This window comes from Delphinus delphis, chromosome 8, assembly GCF_949987515.2.
Source record: "Delphinus delphis chromosome 8, mDelDel1.2, whole genome shotgun sequence".
NCBI lineage: Eukaryota > Metazoa > Chordata > Mammalia > Artiodactyla > Delphinidae > Delphinus > Delphinus delphis.
Genome location: NC_082690.1, coordinates 73,101,746 through 73,120,796, shown reverse-complemented (window position 1 = coordinate 73,120,796; position 19,051 = coordinate 73,101,746). Strand labels below are relative to the sequence as shown.

The window sequence follows — 19,051 nt, the reverse complement described above, 5'->3', positions numbered from 1 at the left end:
TGGAGCTAAAACTCACTGCCTCAGTGTCAAGAACTGGGGCGGCCTCTTCAGAGAGATTCCGTTTCCAGGAGAAAACCAAATCAGAATGCCAAGTGGAACCGCTCCTGGTATGACCCGCTCCTCCTCTCAGCCCTCTGTGCGCATCTCCGGGGGGGAGCCTGAAATTCAGTTGTGTGGATAGTGGACCGGGCAAGGTTCATAGCCTTCCCTGCGCCCTGGGGCAGTCCCTCTCCTGTTCAAGTTCTTTTTCCGGTCTCTGAGGGGAGTTCGGTTTTTGCTCAACTTGTGCCTTGGGCTTTTGTGATGCAGAATCAATCCCTGGTTGGGGAAGACTGTGTATTTGGACTGGTAGTGGAGGGGAGGATTTGGGCCTACAGGATGTTAATCTGTATAATAAAGAGGAAGAGAAAATATCTCAAGGGAATTTTGGAGGCAGTGGAGGTGGAAGACTGGAAAAGGGTTGCCTTAACTTCTGCTGACTGATGAAGGGAGATTTGAGAGTAAGGAGAATTCTTGGTCAATGCTGCTATGGACATCACTGTCGTCTCCACTCTCACTTTGCCAAAGTGCGAGCCTGGGATTTGAGCTATTTTGAAATTACTTGTGATGCTGAAGGGTACTTCCTAGTCAGTGCTAGGACACCAAACCTGGCGGGTGCAGACTTTCTGAGCATTGCAATAATAATCACTCCCATGTTTATTGAACATTTAATATGTACGTCCCCAGCACTCCTACTAAACCCTTTAAAAGCACTGTTTAATCTTCACAACTGCCCTGTGGAGTAGGGCACATCATTACTCCCGTTTTCCAGAAACAGGAACTGAGTTTTGGGGAGGTGAAGGCACTTGCCCAAAGTCACACAGCCAGATGTGCTATAGCCAGGCTTCAAAGACATGAAAGCCAGGTGGCATCTGGGCAAGTTCTCTGCAGGGAGACCAGGTGCAGCTACTGCCCGTGACAGCAGGGACAACGGGGAGTTCCTCTCAGGAAATTGCTAGGCCACGCTGAAGAGGGCTCTCTGTGGAAGCCGCAGCCTCTCACTGACCTAATGAAGTAGAAAATCAACGAAGTTGACACCAGGCACCGCTCCATGGAGGCTGCTCCCTCACTGCTCTGAGCAGCAGGGGTGCGCCGGGGGCTGGCGTGATCATCTCGGACAGCTCCTGTCAGCCTGTTTTCCTGCCATTTTGTTAGTCCTGGGACAGAGACGTTGGGGAAAACAAAGCCCAGATTGACCCTTTCCGAGGAGGGCCCTGTCTATCTTTCTGTCCAGGCCTTTCAGAAGACAGACATCCCTGCAAACTCCTCCACTTGGAGAGATACTCTGCACATCTCCTAAGGGACAAGGAGGGGCAGATGGCAGAGCCTCCATCTGTACTGCATTCCTCTGCTGCACCAAACTTACTGTCCTTCAGGAAGAGGGTCTCCATGGGAACCTCAGCTTTGGGAGCCAGTCAGGTTCAAACCCTGACATGACTCCTACTGCCTGTATGTTTCTGGGCAAGTCACTTTCTAAGCCTTATGCATCTTTGAAATAGGAAAAACAAGGAAATAGCTCAATAAACCATATTCCTATCTCAGGAAATGAACTGAGGAGAGAGGCAAGTTTGTTGACTGTTTGTTTTATCTATTTCAGACTCTAATTGGTTCAGAGCATTCTTCCTGGCCCTGCACCCAGGCCGAGCCTGACCCCTTCCTCAGGTGAGGATCTTCTAGAACCTGCACATAATGACTGCTTTATCCAACCTTTTTTTTTTTTTTTTTTTAAGATACTTTATTACCTAGTACTAAAATTGGTTGTATATACAAGGCTGGGCTGGTCAGGGAGGGGCTACAAGTTGCCTAGTTTTTTATGGCATACTTAGCTTATGATGTAAAGTACATGGTTGTTTCTGGCCACCCTACGCTGGCTGGTCTCTGCCCCTTGCATGGATTCAGAAAGGCAGCCCCTGCCCACGAGACCCTGGCCTCCTTCGGTTTTGTTTCTCTCACAGTTTGGAAAGAGAGGCAGCCATGCAATGTCCGGACAGCAGCAGGGTGAGGCCCATGTTTCCAGGGGACAGGCCTGCTGTCGTCTTTCCCTCAGTATGGCTCTTTGCTTTGGCTTCACACTGCTCTGGGTTTGACTCCTGATTCCACCACTCACTATGAGAACTTGAGCAAATTACTTCCTCTCATGGGGCCTCTGTAGAATGGGGATAATACCATTTTCATAGGTTGCTGTGAGGTTTAAATGTAAAGCACCCAGCACCCAGTAGGTGCCCAATAAATGTTAGCTTCCTTTTCGATCGCTGGGGGGCAATCTGGAATGTTGAAATGAAGATACTTCTGGGAAGCTCTCAAGAGCCCTGATCTAAGAAGAGGGATGGCCTCCAGGAGCTGGGAGAGACCTTTGATACCACCTGTTTCCCCACCTGCGCTGCCTCATCTGGGCTGGAGCTGTGCCAGGGGCAGTTCTGAGACAAGCGAGCGGCCTCCCTGAGGCTGAGAACTGAATGCTCTGTCAGTGACCAGCCCCTCCCATGTGCTCACCCTGCATCTCAGAGCTGCAGGAGCAAAGGTGCAAAGAAGGAGGCTCTCTGGGGGCAGAAATGCAGCTCTAAAGAGGGAGGCAGTTTCTAAAGGCCAGCTTTGCTCTTCTAGTGCCCACACTCTGCAACTCACAACTGGCTAACTCCAACCAGGCCCGAAGGATTTCTATGTCCATTCCATAAAAACAAACAGTGAGATGCCCACACTGGACAATCCTTAGTTTCCATTCCAGCTGGGGGAAGAGCACAGGCCCTAGGGTTTTTTTTTTTTTTTTTTGCAGTACACAGGCCTCTCACTGTTACGGCCTCTCCTGTTGCGGAGCACAGGCTCCGGACGCGCAGGCTCAGCGGCCATGGCTCATGGGCCCAGCCGCTCCGCGGCATGTGGGATCTTCCCGGACCGGGGCACGAACCCGCGTCCCCTGCATCGGCAGGCGGACTCTCAACCACTGCGCCACGAGGGAAGCCCCGCTAGGGCTTTTTTAGAAAGAAATGTGCTTCTTAAGTCTCCTTTCTGGATCATGTAGCACTAGCTAGCTGCAACTCAGCAGCATTGGTGTTTAGCAAGTATCAGTCATTGTCACAATGTTTGCCATTCCTGAATAGCACCCATACTACTCTATTCAACGTGCTTCTTTAAATTGACTCCCTATTTTACTTAGCTTCATCCCTAGCAAAAATGTGCCTGATATGCCAGTTACATTAAATATATATATATATATATACATACATTAAAATATATAACTATACAATTAGAAATTTGAAATTCTCAGTCATCTGATATTTACTCAACCCCCTGCGGGTGTGCTAACCACACTTTAGAAAACACTGGGCTAGTGAACAGCTTAGCAGTGGGATCATGTGATATGCTCACACACACACCTGGGGAAAAAGCACGAGCTCCGTAACTTTGGCGTGCTCTATGACAAGGAACGGAGGATAGCTACTCGGGGTTTGGGTTGTGGACAAAGAGTGCTGCTTGACAAATCAGTAAACAAAGGATGTTGTGGCCATCAAGTCATCGGCCACTGCAGTCACCCCCAACGGTGCACCCTGAGTGGATTCAGGATGGAAAAGAACAGTATGCTGGCCCTAGATAGTTGAGGTGCATATCAAAGGAATGATTTCAGTGAGCCCAGACTCTTGCACCTTCCCATACAGAGAAAAGCGCTAAATTCATTAACTTGAGATGTTTCTTTTTTCTTTAATTAGCAGAAACCTTTTGATGTTCAACTACCTGGTTTGGTTTTGCAAAACTCTTATATATGCTGGCTCCTCCCTTACCTCTTCTGAAGGATCCTTCAGAGCTATATGAGAGGCTGTCTCTCGGGCTTAAGTCCTCAGTATGTCTGCCGAATAAAACATAAGTTTCAACTTTTAGGTTGTGCATTTTTTTTCAGTCGGTTTAGAGCAGTCATCTTATGGGGCCTTTAGTCATGAAATGGTGAGCATTCACCTCGACACTAAAATAACCACGATTCAACACTAGTGGATCTCTGGTTAAACGTGGCAGATTGAACTCATATGTTTATCTTAGTTCCTTCCCCAAATCTTACTAAAATAATGGGAAAAGAACATACAAACATATAATCACACAACGACCAAGAGACTGGAAGAGGAGACAACCGCAGCTGAGGTCTGTCAACCACATTTTAGAAAGCTGAAATCAGTGTGACTAACACGAGAGTGAAATCTAAGTGGCCACAGAGGGAGGTGGTGAAGAGATGGAAGCTGATTTGCACTAGATGGGCTCAGGAGCTGGAGGGAGCAAGTTCTATGGAAGATAGGAGTACAGTGTGGGCCTGAAACAAGGGATCTAAGAGACTGGAGATTCCCGGATTCCTTCCCCACCTGCGCAACAAAATGACTGCCTCTTGCCTCCACCCTCACTGAAAATAAGGGGTTTACTCTTTGGGGAAATGCAATCAGGACGCAAGCAAAGTGGTGAGAGGCACTGGCACATAAGAGAATGTCTATAGACAGAGAACCCCCTTCCTGAGGCAATTCCCAGAAAGCTAGTCTCCAGGCTTATACTCCCAGGTAAAGACACAGCGGCTCCTTCTCTGGAGAGACTGAATGGTCTCAGAGAAAAGTTCCCCAAATACTGACATGTGAGAGACCTGGCTGGCAAAGCAGCTTCCCCCCAGTTACCCCGGTGGACGTCCTCTATTCGACAGAACTGCCTGTGCACATGGAGCTTCTAATCCACGTTAAATAACTTGCTCAAATATAAGGGCCAGCTGAGGGGTTTTACAGTCTGTTCAGAGTTTGGAGTGAAGTGGCCATAGGAGTGTTAGAAGATCAACCCAACTGGAAACTGTGGTGAAAGAAAAGTTGGTCAAGAAAGTTAAGGGAACCTTAGGACCCTGCTCGGCTGTGATGCTCGATATCTTCTATTTGCCCTGCAGGTCCACTCTCTTCTTCTCCACCCTGCTCTGGGTCCTGAGGGGCTGACCTGAAGCAACCACACAGCAACGGTGCCCCCATGCCCTCTGCCTTCCCTGCAGAGACTCAGGGAGAGGGAAAGTGAGATGGAGCCCTCCCTGTGGGACTGTGGGTGGGTTGTGTCCCTTAACTCCTGTCAGGGTCTCTTCTCTCCTGGTAGCCACTTCTTTCCATCGCCTCATCGGGCCTAGGCCTGGTAACTAGGATACTGCACTATAACTTATGGTTTCTCTCTACTCTGCCTACACTTTGGAAAACTGCCCTTTATTAATCTCCTTAAATCACCCAATTTGAGGGTGCCATTTATTTCCTGCCAGGACCCTGACTGAAGCACCAAACAATCTTCACATTATCAAAATGTGAGCACTGTTGATCATCAAAAAACTGTGAACTATATTGGGAGGCTGGAGAGAGGGAAATGGGAATAATGATAAGAACACTAAATCCTTAATGACCATAATACTGGAGAATAACAAAATTGATAAAGTGAGAATGGTAAAATATAAGCTAAAAGAGTTGAAAGTGATTAATTCTGTGATGAGGGAAGTTGGTGGATTTGATGTTTTGGTATGCATCTTTTAGTGTTTTTGATTTTTTAAATTATGAGCATGAATAACTTTGCTAAAAAACAAAATTAATTTTTAAAAAGTAAAATGTCAGGAGAAAACAGGACAGCGAAGGTCCGTTGAATTCTTCTGAGGACCCAGCACATAATAGAGGCTTAGGCATCAACAGCAGAGCTGGAGCCCAGGTGGCCCTCCCTTAGGGCTTCAAATCCAAGAATCTGTGTCCGTCACTGCACTTCAGGAGAATGAAGCAGTCTCCCAGCCTCAGAGCCACATGTGCTTGTCAGTGTGTGGCCTGATAGCACAGATCTCCCTTTCTCCATTATTTAGAGCAGGGAGAAAAGAAAGTTCCAGCCTGCCTGAGCAGGGTGGGGAGACAGTAAGGCGATTAGGGAGAGAAAGGTCAATAGTTCGCAGCTGCACAGATTTGCTTTGAAGAGCTGAGTCTGAATCTTAGCTCTCCACTCTCAAATTGGAGTCAGGGTATTTAGGCAAGTCATTTCACCTTTCCGAGACTCAGTTTTATTAAGTTCCATGAAGGCACAGTCTATTCTACCCATCATCTAGGACAGTGCCTTTTCCTGACCCGAAGATTTTATACGGTGGGGTCTGTAGACTGATGTATAGTAGGAGCTTGATAAATAATTGTTGAGTGAATCCTAAGGATTAAGAATGTACATATAACATGGCAAATATCTAGCAAATAGATCTAATAAATATTAGTTTTTTTCCCTTACTCTCTGGTCCCTATCAATGTTGATATTTTATGCCAGCCTGAGTCAATAAGCTTTGAGCTGAAGCCAGGTAAAGGTAAATAATAATAAATGGTATGAAGAACAATTATTGAGTGCTTAATTTGTGCCATGCAGTATTCTAAGCACTTACATTTATTAGCTTATTTAACCTTCACAATAAATCTGTAAGTACGCTTATTACGCCCATTTTAAAAGTGAGGAAACTGAGGCATGAAGTGATGAAGTAATTGCACAACTATTAAGTGGCAGGGTTGGGATTTGAACCCAGGTAGCTCAGCTGTAGAGCTTGAGCGCTTTCTCGTTTACTAGATTTTTACTAACCTATTCATGTAACACAGAAAATTGATCACTATTATGTTTTTAAAGAAATTCCTTCTTGCCTAACTAAGCTATACTTGTAATATGCAACTGTCCAGATGACAAACCACCATGTTTAGGTCTGGGGATGTGCTCCCTGAAGCCTGTTAGTGACCTTGTTTTGAAGAGAAACCCCTTCACCTGTTTTATCAAGTTTCAAGGTTGCTCTCCTGCTAACTCAGCATATTTTCAACCTGTTTTTCTTTGATCCCAACCTCTATTTTTTCTCTTAATTTTTATTGTAGTTGATTTACAATGTTGTGTTAGTTTCAGGTATACAGCAAAGTGAATCAGTTATACATATATCCACTTTTTTAGATTCTTTCCCCATATAGGCCATTAAGAGTATTGAGTAGAGTTCCCTGTGCTATACAGTAGGTCCTTAATAGTTATCTATTTTATATACAGTAATGTGTATGTCAGCCCCATCTCCCAATTTATCCCTTCCCCCGCTTACCCCCAGTAACCATAAGTTTGTTTTCTACATAGATCCCAACCTCTATTTTTACGAAAAAATTTTAGCAAGCACTTAAAAGATAACAGGATGTGCTTCCTTTCCCCTTCTCACCAAAAAAAGGGAAAGTTTCCCTAAATATCAAACATAAGATATGAAATGAAACATTAATTTCAAATGAATTTTGGATTCTAATTTACAGTATCTTTTAACGTACAGTTGTCTCTTGACCTATATTTTACATCCCAGGGAAGAACACAGAAATGTTCTCCTCACATTCTCAAAAGAATGGAATTTATTTCATAAATACTGCAACTGAAGCGTGAAATCAGTTATAAGCAATTTTATATGTATATTTTAAAGTAATTTGGAGAATGCAGGGCACCACAAAAACATGACTATTAATACATCTATTAAAGATAAGCCATGAAAATTAGATTTGGGCAGTTTTTTGGGGGTAGAAGTACAAAAGTAAGCACTTTACTGTTCTTTGAGGAAATTTTCTTCCATTTAGATTTCTAAACAGTGAAATCGAGAAGATGCTGCCTTTCACCGTGTGGCTCAGTGAAAACCTGTATCAGCATTAAGGACAGCACTCACCCAGCACATGTCATGTGCTGGACTCTGCTCCAAATGCCCTATATATACTCTATTTGTTATCCTCACAGTAATCCTATCAGTTAAGTACTATAACACTCACTTTACAGATGAAGAAGAAACCAAGGCACAGGTTAAGTAGTCACACATCTAGTGAGCTCCGCAGCTGGGATTTGAACCCAGTGTAGGTCCAATGACTGTGCTCTAATGGCTCTGCTACACCATGTCTCTACTGCTGCTGAGGCTGCAGTCAATTCTGGGAGGGCCTGTTATAACACTACTTTTTCTCTACTTTTTATATCTGTGGGTCTAAATGTTCTTGGGTGATAAGAATCCGATTGTACAAGTAAAATTCCAAGGAATTTTTGCATTCAGGCCAGACATAGCCTGTTCTTATGGATAACCAGGTGCCAGAAGTAGCACACTAATGGATAAGATCAAAATTCATAAAAACTTAGCTGACAGAAATGGGACCATGAATGGGTTCTCTATGGAGAAGAGCCCCATTATCAGGGCTTATCTTAAAGGGTATAAATGTGTGCACAGGTGTTTCTTTGCTAGAAAAATCTTAGATTGTAGGTTAGAAAAATAATTTTAAGCACATAGAAAAATGTCCAGGAGAAAATACACTAAGCACTACCTCAAGAGAATGAGATTTGGGGGTAAGGATACAGAAACATCTTCTATTATTTTATATATGTCGGTACTATTCAAACCTTAAAAATATTATACTTTTGTAATAATTTAAAAAATGGACATTAATGGTCAGTGATTTTGTATTTGTCATTCCTTTTTCACTGCTCTGTTCCCCACTTAGGTCCTCGAACCAGAAAGATATAAATCTGAGTAATAAAGGTCTTTGAATTCTAATACCTAGTGAACCTGAATTTGACATGAGGGGAGGGCAAATCCAGTGAGGTATGGACATTTCTGTGATTATAACTAGCATGTAGTTGAGTCTTGTTTTTCAATCCAATCTGACAATCTTTGTCTTTTAGAGTGTTCAGTCTGTTTCAATTGCTAGTAAGTTGGGTTTAAGTCTACCATCTTGCTATTTATTTCTATGACTACAGATGAGTAAAATTTTAAATTTAAGCCAGTTTAGGGACTTCCCTGGCAGTCCAGTGGTTAAGACCCTGCAGTGGGGATGCAGGTTCAATCCCTGGTCGGGGAACTAAGATCCGGCAAGCCGTGCTGTGCGGCCAATAAATAAATAAATAAATAAATACAAGCCAGTTTATCTTATGCTTCAACCTCAGCCTACTTTCCTTTTTAAAGAAAATTCATTTTTATTTATTTATTTATTGACTGCACGCACAGCTTGTGGGATCTTAGTTCCCTGACCAAGGATCAAACCCGGGCCCACAGCAGTGAAAGCACCAACTCTTAACCATTGGACTGCCAGGGGACTGCCTTCGGCCTACTTTTGTTATCATTCATCCCAACAAACACAGCAGGTTACCAGATGGCCAGAGAGGGTGTAGGTTTTTCATGCTGTTTTGTCAGGGGGAGTGGAAAGAGCTGGATCGCGGGCTCCACCTCAACAGGTATAATTCCATGTTTGTCATAAATATTAGGGATTCTGCAAAAGACTATGAAAACAGGGCTCTGTGGTTACAAAGTTTGAATTCCAAGGTCTTTTCTGTGACTTAAATACACACCCAATCGAGGATATGGACTACAAACTAAGGCTGATCACCCCTGAACCAGGTTCTAGGCAATGCTCCAGCTCTGGACAGTTTAAGAGCTGAAAATAATTAAGACTCCCCTGGCCTCAGGAACTGGGAAAACAGCTGAGTCTTGAAGAAGCTAAATTGGGAAAGGGCAGAGGTAATGCACTGAGGACTCCCATGCAAGTTCTGACACTGGAAATAGCAAATCTAAGTTTAAAACGGGCAGCTTTCCATACGAGGGCCACTGTTGGCTCCAGATGATATGTGCACCAATAGGAAATCACTTTCTGGATTAAACCCTCAGCCTGGATGAGTGGCCTACCCTCCTAAGTTACAGGTGTTTAAGCAATCCTGCTATCCAGACTGAAGCAGATGTCACAAAGTATCCTACTCATTTTGCAGTGTTAAGTCCAAAGTAGACTAGCACTACTGATTTTATGTTTTTCCAGGAGAAACTCATTCTCCTAAGGCATGACATGCTTTCACTATACTATTGTATTTTGCAGCCCTTTGGGCTAATGGGACCCACTAGGCAGAAGAACGCCATAATGTGATTTGCTGTAAAAGAAGTACAGAATAGAATTGGAGGCAGGAATGACTGACGGGGCAGTCAAAGGAAAAACTATGCAGTGGAAGCCTGGGCTGGGGAATAAAAGCTTCCAATTTCACAAGCATCTTGTCCCATCTCAGTGACTGCAGAAACTTAGCAGTTTAGAGTAAGCTCTGACACTTACTGGGGTAAATTACTTAACATCAAAACCATTTCTAAAGGTGCTAGGAACAGTACTGGTTTATCGCAGCTCTCAATCACCAGCGGCTGCTATCATTTTCCACAATGTAAAGGTGGGGCCGTAGTAGGTCTAAACAGCTGCCAAAGTTCATTTTGAAAGGACTCCAAGGATCAAATATTTCAAATGTAAGCTGGACTTGAAAGTGAGAGCTACCTCTGGTGAAATCCCCCTTAAGTCCTTCATTCCTTATGAGACTTAATCATACACCGTAACGAAAGTCTTTATTCAGTTCCCTCTTCTATTTACCAGAATTCCACTTTAATTTGGACCTAGTTTCCAGTCTGGATTGTTCCAAAGCCTTCTAGGTTTTGGCATCCCCAACTGCTGGACTTTTAATCCAACAAAACAAACAGAACAAGCAAAATACCCTCAGAAAAACAACTCATGTGCTTAAAAGTTTCTCCAGGTCCCCCATGCCTAATGGGTAAGGTCTGAATTTCTTATCTTGGCCTTACAAAGCCATCTGAAACCTGAATTAAACTGATTTTCCCAGCCTCTTCACTTCCAACTCTCCAATCCAACAAACACTCTTGTCCCAACACGTGTGTGTGTGTGGGTCTTTCAAAGTCTTCACATCTTCATCATGCACTTCCATGTTCAACCTTCCAAGGCTTAGCTAAAATGTTACTTCTTTAGTGAAGTCCACCCAATTCCCCCAATGGTTTCCTCCTTCAGGTTCCATTATATTCATCACTTAATCTTTAACAGAGCACTCAACAGAGCATTTTATTTCTTTACGTCTGCCTTTCCCAGACATACTCTTTCTTCTATTTCAAACATTTTTCTATCTGCTCCATTGCTATTGCTTATAGAGTAGTTGTGGTAATAATTTGAAATGCACTTTGTAAAACTGTGAAGTGTAACACACCATTACTAAACTGATCTGAAGGAGAAATGGGACGGCTGAAGCAGAAGAATGATGTTGCTACTTTCCTTTTACTGGTTCAAAGTCTGAACAGGTTGAAAACCTGTTGTAGCCATTTTATGAAAGATAACCAGCTTGTATAATGGCTTAAAAAAATGAGTAGCCCTCGAGCAGCCCACCCAAGTAAGTACCACACATAAGGAGAATCCACAAGATGTGTTACAGTTAAAAGAGTATCTATAAAAAGTTTTACTTTTTTCTGTAATTTTTAATATAAGACATCTAAAGTCTTAGATAAACGGTGAGTTGATACTATCAGGAACAAGATATGGCACAGATTCCAAAAACAAATTTTTTTTTTTTTTTTGCATTTAGGCTTTGCAGTCACTATGCAATGATTATCAATTCGCCAAGGACCGTAACAGTCAGATACTGGAGAAAAAGAGATATGAGAAACATCTTTTATTTTTTCTAAAGAGGTGAAAATAAGTAAGATTTCTTATATCTCTCACTCATAAGATTTTTAAACTCTTAAAAATGCAATTTCTTTTCAAAGCACATGCCATCTTAAAAAAAATCTTAGCAATGTACATTTGCACTCAAAGAAAAACATGCAGCGCATTGTCCTCTGACAAAATTCTGCATAAAAACTCCACACGACTTTCTGCAAATATGTCCCCTCTTTATCTTTTAGGGACTCCAAACCACAAACATTCAGTGCAATATTTATTGTTTCTTATTTCCGTAGGAAACACAGGACCAATGATGTCTTCTGACTACAACTGTTTCTGGATGGCTGAGCAACAGTCTCCCTCTGCTTTATTTTAAAGTACTCTCTTTAGCTTGCTGATGTAAGGTACAACTAGAATTCAGCAAAACTTGAGGATCCAAGTGGAAGATGGAGGAGAAATACTTAAGGTGTACCCTGTGCCATAAACTTAGGAAAAAAAATTTACACAATAACAAAACAAAACCAAAAATCCTCAGATTTTATCAATGCACCCTTTTAAAAAGTTTTTTTTTTTAGATTCCTGAAAGCAGCTTAATGTGAATCAAAAGCAGTTCCTGAGTAACTGCTGTAAACAGTGTCTTTTTAAAATATATATATATATATATATATATTTGCAACTTAGCTCATTTTGGTTCTGCCTTAATTTACCTCCCTAGCTTTTAGTTTAATCCTAGTTCCCTTCTTTTCAGTTCTCAATGTGCAAGTACAATAGCATCAGCTCCGAGTCGGCATGGTACAGATGTTTCTTGTCACTTCTGTGTGATCACCTGCATGTCTGACAGGCCAGGTTTCCAGAGTCACTGCAGGTCACAGTTCTCTCAGTCTCACAGAACCTGTGAGAGCCACGGACACTTCACGTTTTCTTCATCAGACGCCGTGACTGCCACGTGTGGAGCTTGTTGTAAGCTGTCTGGAGCATCTCCTCTATGTGACTTACCAACTGAAAAACATAGCAAGACACTTAGGCAACAATGGTAAAGGCTGGGGAAGTTACTGCTTCTGATCCAGATCTGGCAAATACTTCAGTGCTGTTCCCAAGCTCTTTTCTGTTTCTCCAATGAGGTAACATGCAAGCCCTCTGTGAAGGTGTTATCAGACACATTTTGTATAGAAAGGTAAGAGGGATGGTGGGGTATAGTAGAGGCTGGAAATTCACCTGCTTTGCCTGCACTGTATGTCTGCCCTGTCATTAATCAGCCATAGGACAACATGAAATCCTGGGTTCTAGGCTTTAGTTTCTTTTGTCAAATGAGAAAGGTGAACTAAACTGGTGATTCCTAGATATAAACATAAGCCTCTTGACTAAGATCAAGAGGGTAGCATCAACACTAACTTAGAGAAAATTTGAAAAATGCCCCACTCCCCTGAAGATTCTGAGGCAACAGGTCTGGGATGAGATCCAGGAATCTTTTGATTTTCAAAAGCTCCTCCACTTAATTCTGCTGCACAGGCAACCTTGTGAAGCACTTTTCTATGTTCTCTAGGGTCTTTTCCAGGTCTAACACTTCAGGATTTCAATGTAACTCAGCAGATTACAGAAAAATCTAAATGGTCTCAAAGCTTCACACAAGTATTATGTCATGCCTTAGGTCAGGACTACGTATCTTGAGCAGAAAACAATTTTACCCTCGTCACAGACATAACTAGAAGTCAACAGGACCACACTGATCTAAGCTGATAAAGACTCCTAAGGCAGAGTGTCTTTGGATTATCTGTTTCCTCGGAAGTGGAGAGTGTAATTTACATGGTTGGAAGTAAAAGTCTTATGAAAAGTCTGCAAGTCAATTTTGGCAGTATGGGGACAGAGACCAGGAAGTTCTAAATCCTTGTAGCATGCCAATAACTTAGATTCAATCTGAGATAGTTAAAAACAAAATAAACTCTTATTTACCACACCTGTTATCACTGTGTGTGTGTGTGTGTGTGTGTGTGTGTGTGTGTGTGTGTGCGTGCGCGCACGTGCACAAGGGGGAGTGTTATGTTATTTACTTCTGTCCGGGAACTACACTGCTCCATAGGCTGCAGTGGCTCCACAGAACCAGTTAGAAGAGATGAACGCCACAGCCTCCTGTAAGGCCGCACATGGCCTCAGAATTCTGTTGACTACAGTGCTCCAGGCAGTGACAGTCAATTGAGAAGGCACATAAACTGAAATCTACTTGTCACCCTTGCTCTGCTGTGGGAAGACACTTCAAGCTTCTTTTCTGATTATAAATAACGTTGTTATATTTTAAGAAAAACCACTTAGAATGTTTAGGGAATAAAAATTTACTAAAAATATTACTGATGAAGATTTTTCAACTTTCAACTGTAAAACTTGTTTTGATTATCCTACTCACTGAAACACTGAACTCTAAGTTTGTACCTACTACTTTTTTCCCTGTCACCTCTGAGAAGACCTGCATTAACACATAGAGAAACAATCTTGTGTGGTTGTTCTAGCCTTCCATTAAAAACAACGCTAAAAATCCTGGGCATAAGGTGACACTTCTTACCCACTTGCCATGCCCTGCTGTCAACCAGGGAAGCTGAAGGCAGACCATAATCCAGGAACTGTTCAGCTTACTTTCATAGAATGGCAATTCTACCTTTCTCTGCATTGCTACATTTGTACTTGCTACTCAGGTTTTCAAAATAAATACCCTTAGGAACATACATATAGGTTGTAAATCTATAAAGAAAGGCATGTAGGTGATTATTACAAATCCTGGTTAGTCATGGCCTTGAGAGAGTGGGACAGGGACACTCAGGGTACTGGTTCTATTTTTACCATGATTGGTGGGTACACAGATACTTGTTTTACTATTTAAAAGAGCAAATGTATTTTATACACTTCTGAATGTATGATACATTTTACAATTAAAAAACTATTCCTGGGACTTCCCTCGTGGTCCAGTGGTAAAGAATCCGCCTTACAATGCAGGGGACACAGGTTTGATCCATGGTCAGGGAACTAAGATCTCACATGCCACCGGGGAACTAAGCCCGTGTGCCGCAACTACAGAGCCCACGCACCACAACTAGAGAGAATCCCGCGCACCGCAAGGAAGAGCCCGCGGCGCCGCAACGAAAGATCCCGCATGCCTCAACGAAGATCCCACGTGCTGCAACTAAGACCTGATGCTGCCAAAAATAAAATAAATAAATGCTCTTAAAAAAAAAAAAAAAAGCAGCCTTAAAAAAACCCCCAGTATTCCCAGCAACAGAAAAAAAACAACATATATACTCATTAACAGGAAAACAAAGTAAATTTCATCATTTTACTACACAGAGAAAAATATCAGGCCAAAATTAAATTGTTGCCTTACATTTGTGCTTAAATACTGTCTCCGAATTTTTTCTTGGAATGGGCAGAGTTTTGTAACTTGGAATCGTTCCAAATTACTTTTCATTTTCACTACCTAAAAAAAGATGAGAGAAATAATGAATTACAGACTCTCAAAGAACCTACAGGGATCAAGAGAAAAACACACATAAGGTTTCTTTTTCTTTCTTCTTCTTTTTTTTTTTTTAAGATTAACTGGCTCCACCAGGCAGAGAAGCAATATTGAATATATTCAGATTCTTTTGGTTTATAATTCATATCCTTCCTGATGTTTTTTGTGCATGTGTATAAATGCATATGTAGAAAATATACAGTATACACTGTTTTAAAATTCCACTTGGTTTAATGGGAACATCTTTAAGTCATTAAATACTAAGTCGTCATTTAAAATGGATGTATCTTTAACCAATCCCTTTCTGGTAGATATTTAGACCATTTCTACACAGACAGTGGTAGAGAAACATCTCTATGGCTCAATATTTGCATACATTCATTCTTAATTATTTCCTTAGGTTAAGTTTCTAAATGTTGAATTTCTGGGTCGAAGCGTGTTTTAAAAAGGTAGTACTTGTAGTGGAGGAAAGGACTCTCTTCTTAGCAACTTGGCCATCACTGATCATTCTAAGTTTTTTATCCTTTTACAAATTATAGATGAAAAATGCGCTTTTTATGTAGCTTTAAAGATAATTTATTTGAACACTGAGTATGAAAATTTCCTAGGTTTATTGGGCCACTTGCATTCTTTAGTGAATCGCCTGTTAAAAATGTTTTGCCTATTATTTTAAATGGGGTATTTATCTTTCTCTTAAAGATTGTTTGTAAGAGCAATCTATATAGTAAAGCTATTACTACCTTTTTTTTAAATTGAATTATAGTTGATTTACAATGTTGTGTTAGTTTCTGGTGCATAGCAAAGTGATTCAGTTAACTTTTAAGATGCACGATTATAAGTTATGGAACTGGTCTGGATCTCAAGTTTCTTTGTATACAAAATGGGTGTCAATACCTACTCCATCAGGATGCTGTGAGGCTTAAATGAAACAATATATGCAAAGTAGTGTTTGGCACATAGTAAACATCCAATACAATTTTCCAACTTCAAGATAACACTTCACTAAGTTACACTACTACAACAGCTGGCTGTGTTTGGAATCGGTTCTGACCTTTTCTTCTAGGAATGGCGTATTAACGGGAAAGCAGGACCAGAAGTGCCGTAGAAGTTCCCCAACAGCCACATACAGGTGTTTCAATTCAGACTGAATATCATTTGGCACCATCTCTGCAAAAGAAAAAGTGGTCCATAGGATAAAAGCTACTTTCCCCTGTGTGTGGTCTCTGAAAGAATGACAACTCAGAGAATAAATGTGAATGCGCACTCTACCAATACTAAACCAGGATGTGCTATTCTGAGACAAGTTACTGATCTTGTGGCCGAAAGACTACAGAATTTAAATTTCCTTGGGGTTTTGGAGGAATTTTCAGGTTTTGCTTTAAGAGGTAGGAGAGGAAAAAAAATGTGTGACGAGCAATGTCACACATTACTAGTGTGACACAGCAACGTGCCACTGTTTGTAATATTAAAACAATACTGAAACATCAACTCTTGTCTAAATATGCTTTAGGATCTGGATGCATAAAAACAAAACAAAAATTCCAGAAATGTCCCAAAGAGAAACCAATAAAACTTAGCACTCTTCTCAAATTGCTCTTCTGAGGTTATTTAGGTAAAGGGACAGCAACATGAGGTCCAGCACATACGGTTTATGGCTTGCTGTGTCCCTCCCTGCATCAGTGCTCCTCCAGGTGACAGTGCTGTGATGGTACTACTGGCAGCACTGCTTGAGAGAACCTGAAAGAAATTAAGACAAAAAAGTGGTTTCTCTCTTTTTTGGCCATCTTTTTTACTTAACATTTCAGTTCTATAAATACATAAGTTATAGCAACCAGAGTGAACCACTTTCCATGAGGCTAGAAACACAATATGTGTAGAAACAGAATACCTACCAATCTTCCAGGAATACCAGGCAAGTCCACAGGTACTTCAAAATACACAGCTTTTGTCTAGTCAAGCCCCCCTGCCTTTTTTAAAGTATAGTTGATTTACAATATTGTGCTAGTTTCAGGTGTACAGCAGTGATTCAGTTACACATGTACATGTATATATCTATATTCTTTTTTTCATTCTTTTCCATTATAGTTTATCACAAGATACTGAATATAGCTCCCTGTGCAGTAAACTCTTATTGTTTATCTATTTTCTATATGGTAGTGTGCATCTGTTAATCCCATACTCCCAATTTATCCCTGCCCACCACCCCTCCTTCTCCTTTGGTAACCATAAGTTTGTTTTCTATGTCTGTGAGTCTGTTTCTGTTTTGTAAATAAGTTCACTAGTACTATTTTTTTTTTTTTTAAAGATTGGGAGTGAGTTATTTACCTATCTATCTATCTATCTATCTATTTATTTATTTATGGCTGTGTTGGGTCTTCGTTGCTGCATGTGGGCTTTCTCTAGTTGCCGTGAGTGGGGGCTACTCTTCATTGCTGTGCATGTGCTTCCCATTGCAGTGGTTTCTCTTGTTGTGGAGCATGGGCTCTAGGTGCATGGGCTTTAGTAGTTGTGGCACGCAGGCTTATGAGTTGTGGCGCATGGGCTTAGTTGCTCCACGGCATGTGGGATCTTCCTGGACCAGGGCTCGAACACGTGTCCCCTGCACTGGCAGGTGGATTCTTAACCACTATGCCACCAGGGAAGTCCCTGTACTATTTTTTAGATTCTACACAGAAGTGATATCATGTAATATTTGTCTTTCTCTGTCTTAGCCAAGCCCTTACTTAAGTACCAACTTAACTTATGAACTCTTAGCACTGAAGGTAAGAGTGCTAAGGTAAAACTGAGTTTAAGGAAAGAAAAAAATGACAATAAAACAAATGTTAAATCCTTAATGGCAGCTGACATAAGAAAATCCAGCAAAGCAGAAATATACCATTTGTCACTTTTCAAGAAGTGAATACACCTAGCCAAAAGGGGAAAAAACCCCACATTCCCCACTGTATCCATATCAACATTTAGGGACATAACTGATCTATCTCTTCATTGAGTGCCTAACAAGTACCAAGGGCTAGCCATGGAGAGGAACAAATCATTTGCTGAATAGCTCAAGCGCAGGTTTAGTGTGTCTCAGTGGAGTTTTTACAAGTAGAAACTTATGTGTGTATGAAAAAAATATTTAACTTGGTGTAAAGAGCACATTATAGGACGACTATGAGTCAAGGGGACATGAATGTTCACTTCATTCCTATTTCCTTGTTAGAAATGTTATAATGCATTGTAACCAGAAGTTTCAGTGACTGCTGAGCTTGCCGACTAGTCACTGGCTACACTCAGGTATACACATCCGAGGGCAGATGACCTCTTCATGTGTCTCAGATGATGAAATCACTTTTTTAGGGCTGTGCGGAAGAATCTAAATATTGAAGACTGACCACAGCTTAAAAAAGTTAGGTGGACCTACTTTGGCCCAAGGGCCAGATCTTGCACAAGTATAGTATCTAGAGAGTGATGTCCAGAAATTTGGGGAAATCTGGGAGATTTTTCCAATAAAACTGTGTATATGGAAGAAAAAATCAGCAATCACAAAACTCATTATCTTACTTTTCATCATCATCTTACCTTCAGGTATGCCAAATACCTCTTTTCTCTACCTCTTTTTCAATTTATTAAGCAGAAATATGTCTTTAAACCCCATTAAAGTATTAGTTTTACAGTTCAATGTGAATGTGCTCATAAACTCAGAAAACAGAATGGGAATTCTGTTTTTCAAACAGTACAAGTCACCTACCTGAGTTAATTTGGGTGTATAAGCTTCCATTTCTTGTCTAATACTTTGAAAAGAATTAATAATGTCCTGACTTGTTGCATACTGTAGTGACTGGATTGGAGTTGGACCATGATAGTACCTGAAGATTAGCAAAGAAGAAATTACTAATCACACAGAATAAAGGTGCTCAACATTTGCTTTCAAATATTTTAGCAGTCTCAAGACAACATTCTCCCCAAAGTAAAGAGTTAAAGATATTTCAATAATATAATTGAATTCCTGTAAGGGCAATAGGAAGAAAACAGCACAGATTGCCAAAATTTATTTTCTTGGCTTCCATCATTTAGGATCCTTTCCTGA

At 41.3% G+C, this 19,051-nt stretch overlaps 1 protein-coding gene across 2 annotated transcripts in view; it reads right to left on the bottom strand.

Moving 5' to 3' along the window:
• Positions 1-11,481: 11,481 nt before the first annotated feature.
• Positions 11,482-19,051, bottom strand: part of GTF2H1 (general transcription factor IIH subunit 1) — a 31,425-nt gene continuing 23,855 nt past the window's right edge. The window contains exons 11-15 of one of the 2 annotated variants that reach the window (XM_060018592.1): positions 18,713-18,830; positions 16,629-16,719; positions 16,034-16,149; positions 14,854-14,946; positions 11,482-12,485 (exon numbers count right to left, since the gene is read on the bottom strand). In XM_060018592.1, coding sequence (XP_059874575.1) covers positions 12,399-12,485; positions 14,854-14,946; positions 16,034-16,149; positions 16,629-16,719; positions 18,713-18,830 — 505 coding nt within the window. In that variant the 3' untranslated portion in view covers positions 11,482-12,398. Of the gene's footprint in view, positions 12,486-13,885; positions 14,669-14,853; positions 14,947-16,033; positions 16,150-16,628; positions 16,720-18,712; positions 18,831-19,051 lie in introns of those variants that run through there. The other variant, XM_060018591.1, reaches the window with a different exon arrangement.